This window comes from Palaemon carinicauda, chromosome 42, assembly GCF_036898095.1.
Source record: "Palaemon carinicauda isolate YSFRI2023 chromosome 42, ASM3689809v2, whole genome shotgun sequence".
In the NCBI taxonomy this organism is placed as follows: Eukaryota; Metazoa; Arthropoda; class Malacostraca; order Decapoda; family Palaemonidae; genus Palaemon; species Palaemon carinicauda.
This window is the reverse complement of record NC_090766.1, coordinates 13,474,659-13,478,934: the sequence shown is the minus strand read 5'-3', so window position 1 is coordinate 13,478,934 and position 4,276 is coordinate 13,474,659. Positions and strand designations below refer to the sequence as shown.

The 4,276-nt window shown below is 36.7% G+C and overlaps 1 protein-coding gene across 1 annotated transcript in view; it reads right to left on the bottom strand.

Moving 5' to 3' along the window:
* LOC137633013 (hypoxia-inducible factor 1-alpha-like) overlaps positions 1-3,750 on the bottom strand; it is a 66,389-nt gene extending 62,639 nt beyond the window's left edge. The window contains exons 1-2 of the mRNA XM_068365181.1: positions 3,627-3,750; positions 2,999-3,253 (exon numbers count right to left, since the gene is read on the bottom strand). Coding sequence (XP_068221282.1) covers positions 2,999-3,075 — 77 coding nt within the window. The 5' untranslated portion in view covers positions 3,076-3,253; positions 3,627-3,750. The remainder of the gene's footprint in view (positions 1-2,998; positions 3,254-3,626) is intronic.
* Between the last annotated feature and the right edge of the window lie 526 nt (positions 3,751-4,276).

The following is a 4,276-nucleotide window of genomic DNA, read 5'->3' as shown; positions in this document are numbered from 1 at the left end:
ATCCTCTTAGGCCTAAATCAACGATAAAGCTAACATGAAAACTAAGCCTACTTCGTACGGAATAGGCTTAATGTACCAACTGAATTCTGCTTATATCTTATCAGGTCCAAAACTCGACGACGAACAGAATAATAACATTATTTGAAAATAAAAAAAGACTCCACATTTGATATCCCCACTAAAGTCCATTTCTTTTATCGAGGCAGATTTGCACCGACTCGCAGCGGTGCCCTTTTAGCTCGGAAAAGTTTCCTGATCGCTGATTGGTTAGAATTATCTCGTCCAACCAATCAGCGATCAGGAAACTTTTCCGAGCTTAAAGCGCACCGCTGCTAGTAGGTGCAAATCTGCATCGCTAAAAGAAATTGACTATAGTTATAATCTACCCTCCTAAGGTATCTGGTTGGCCAGGGCACCCGCCACCCGCTGAGATACTACAGCTAGAGTCATTGGGTTCTTTAACTGGCCATACAGTACTACATTGAATCCCTCTCTCTAGTTACGGATCATTTTGTCTTTGCCTACACATACGCAAAATAGTCTGGCATATTCTTTACACACACTCCTCTGTCCTCATACATCTCACAACACTGATATGACCAAACAATTCTTCTTAGCTCAAAGGGGTTAACTACTGTACTTTAATTGTTCAGTGGCTACTTCTTAGAGAATCTTTAGCTATGGTAAGCAGCACTTCTAGGAGAAGGACTCTCAAAAATCAAACCATTGTTCTCTAGTCTTGGGTAGTGCCATAGCCTCTGTACCATAGTCTTCCACTGTCTTGGGTCACAGTTCTCTGGCTTGAGGGTACACTAGGGCACACTATTCTATCTAATTTCTCTTCCTAGTTTTTTAAAGTTTTTTTATAGTTTTTATATGAAAGATCTATTACAATATTGTTACTGTTTAAGTGTTTTATTTCAATTGTTCATTACTTCCCTTGTAGTTTATTTATTTCCTTATTTTCTTTCTTCACTGGGCTATTTTTTCCTGTTGGAGCCCTTGGATTTATAGTATCCTGCTTCTCCAACTAGGGTTGTAGCTTAGCTAGCAATAATAATAATAATGATAATAATAATAATAATAATAATAATAATAATAATAATAATAATAATACCAAGGCACTTCCCCAATTTTGGGGGGTAGCCGACATCAACAAATGAAACAAAAACAAAAAAGGGGACCTCTACTCTCTACGTTCCTCCCAGCCTAACAACAACAACAACAACAACAATAATAATAATAATAATAATAATAAAAATCTCCATTTGATATCCTGACTAGTCCCCCCTCCCCTCCCCTCCCCTCCTTTACTAAGACACAAACACAACTTTGTATCAACTATGTGCTCTTCTCTTATCGCGCATGACGACAGCGCTGTTACTGATAAGAGCTGCGCATAAGCGCAGCTTTCATGTTCATAACATAACAAGCATTGATGATGGCCTAGAGGGCATTAGACACGCCACAGTCATATGTTCATTTTATACAATTATATATACACACAAACATATAAAGTGTATATATCTATATATCAATATATATATATATATATATATATATATATATATATATATATATATATATATATATTATATATATATACACAGGTGTGTATATATATACATACAGTATATATATATATATATATATATACAGTATATATATATATATATATATATATATATATATATATATATACAGTATATATATATATATATATATATATATATATATATACAGTATATATATATATATATATATATATATATATATATATCAAATTAATTCAGACATCGTGAGCACAATTTATATAGTGATTTTACCCGTATGTACGTGTATGTATGTATGTATGATAAATACTCAGTACTTCGTTATAAATATGCTAAATATGTTCATACAACCTAATCAAATGTCAACGACCCACTAGAATTTACATGACTCACGCTTAAACTAAAAGATATAAAGCAAGAACTATTGGAGTCTCTACAACATCACAATAGAATCGTTTCCCATACAGCCAGGCATGACGTCAAGCGATAGAAAACGGACATTTACTACGTCAAACTCACGGTATTTACTTCCTAGAAGTACGTATGATGGAGAAGATGATGCAATCGAGTAAAATGAGGTTTAATTCATTAGAATTGGCCTTAAAAAACCTGTAGTTTTGCAACTCGATACAGAATTCCAGTCGCACAATTTCTATTTAATGTTAAGCATCATAAGACTCGGGAGGTTTTGTGATGAATATTCTTGTTTGTCACCAGACTAATTAATTCCATAACATTGTCCGGATATTAATATTGATAAGGATTTACATTATCTATATCCAAGGCAAGGCTCTTTTATCGTCATTGCAATCCTTAAAGCTAGAAATGATACAATGCAAACCTTTATTATATTTCGCAATATGACCTTCCACCATCATGAATTAGGAACTACATCTGCCTGACCCTCACATGCATTAAGTACTTTTCAGAGTTTATAATAAACTGAATTTTAATATCTAAAAAAACTTCTCAATCAGTGTCTCAATCTTAATAAAGGAGGGAAAGCAGGAAATATAATCAAATATATATTAATAAACGAATTAAATATGGCAAAGAATAATCCACATTCAGCAACTGCAACTCTTGAACGACGTCCTTCACTCACCAGGAAGATCTGCAAATGCAATTATTGCAAGCAAAAACCCCAACAAAATTTGTAAAAATCTATTGTCAAAATAAGATAATTTGATTTGAAAACAATCCTAAATAAATAGAAAGCAAAATTAAAGGAATACGATACCACATGCAATTAAATCATGCAAAAAATAGCAACATGTTGCAATTCTCTTGCAAATATGACAGCCATGGGCACTGCAAGAGCCTTAATGGGAGTTGGGCATTATGGATAGAGGAGGAGTAATGGTAGGGGGGAGGGAAGGGGTAAGGGGAAGAGGGAAGGGGGAAAGGGAGGCGGAAGGAGAGGGTTTACTGAAGGTGCCACTTACTTCTGGGTCTTGGCATTGGGCCGATTGTAAGGGTGTGAGCGTACCCCTACGCTTTCCAAATCCGTCTTCAAGCACATACCGTTGACCCTACATTAAAAGGCAGTTGCTTCCTTATAACTTTAATACAATCAAAGTCAGGTCCCTTTTTTGTGGGTCCTTTTCAAAGTTCACTTTAAATAGGATACAAATTAACTTTCACACTTCGTTTTCTTTCAAAAAGCTGTAATGAAGAATATGGGGATAGTTAACCTCTTTCTGTTTTAATAAAGACACGTTTTTTTAGTAAAATTTACACTATGGAATTCTATATATATATAAAAAAAACATTTACGTCACATATTTGCGCTCCAGATTTATTCTCTCCCTCTCTCTCTCTCTCTCTCTCTCTCTCTCTCTCTCTCTCTCTAAAAGACTTTTTACCCCTCCCTCCCTTTTGATAGTCACATAATAGGTAAAAAGCCTTTTTGGAGAGAGAGAGAGAGAGAGAGAGAGAGAGAGAGAGATTTCTGGTAGCGCTGGATACACCACTATCAATCCCATATAAAAACAAGACCGTTTCTCATCTCCGCTTCCACCGCGGACGGCCTACTGGGACGATCCTCAAAACACTGTGGGTCACTTCACTCACAAGGTCAGGTCGAAAACGTTGGTCACAAAAAAGAACCGAGAATACTTTAGTGTAGTGAAAAATCCGCAACGTTTCTTATGTGACAACTTGGGTACAACTGACACGCATGCAGCCAGCCTGGCCTGGCTGGCCAGGAGGGCTCGCTCGTGGGACCCCTCCCACTACCCAGAAGCCAGTCACCCAACCCCCGTCCCCTAGCAGGACCGTGCCATCAACTACCACCGCACCACCACTTGACGGTGGCTCCTCGCCCACAACAACAACAACAATAACCGGGTATTTCGCATTTTATAAATATTCTTCTTGTTCTGAAGAAATGCAGGGTCATTGGGTGATCATGTTGAGAAACTAAAATATGTTAGAGACACATTCAAGGAAGAGAGTGAGAGACATATGAAAGAACCTCGCTGTGCTGAAGGTTGTGGCAACTGTGTATCTCCCATCAAGAACGTGAGTGGATTCATTAGGTCACTTTAAAACAAATTTTGTGGCAAAACCATCGTGCAAAAACACGCACAGACAAGAAGAGAAGTTTCCCAAAATATAAAAAAAAGTTATAAACATTAATTGATCTTAATTTTCCACCGCTTAGTCATCGAGATGATCCCCATGACAACAGTATTTCTCTCTTGTGCGAAACGCCCGTTTCC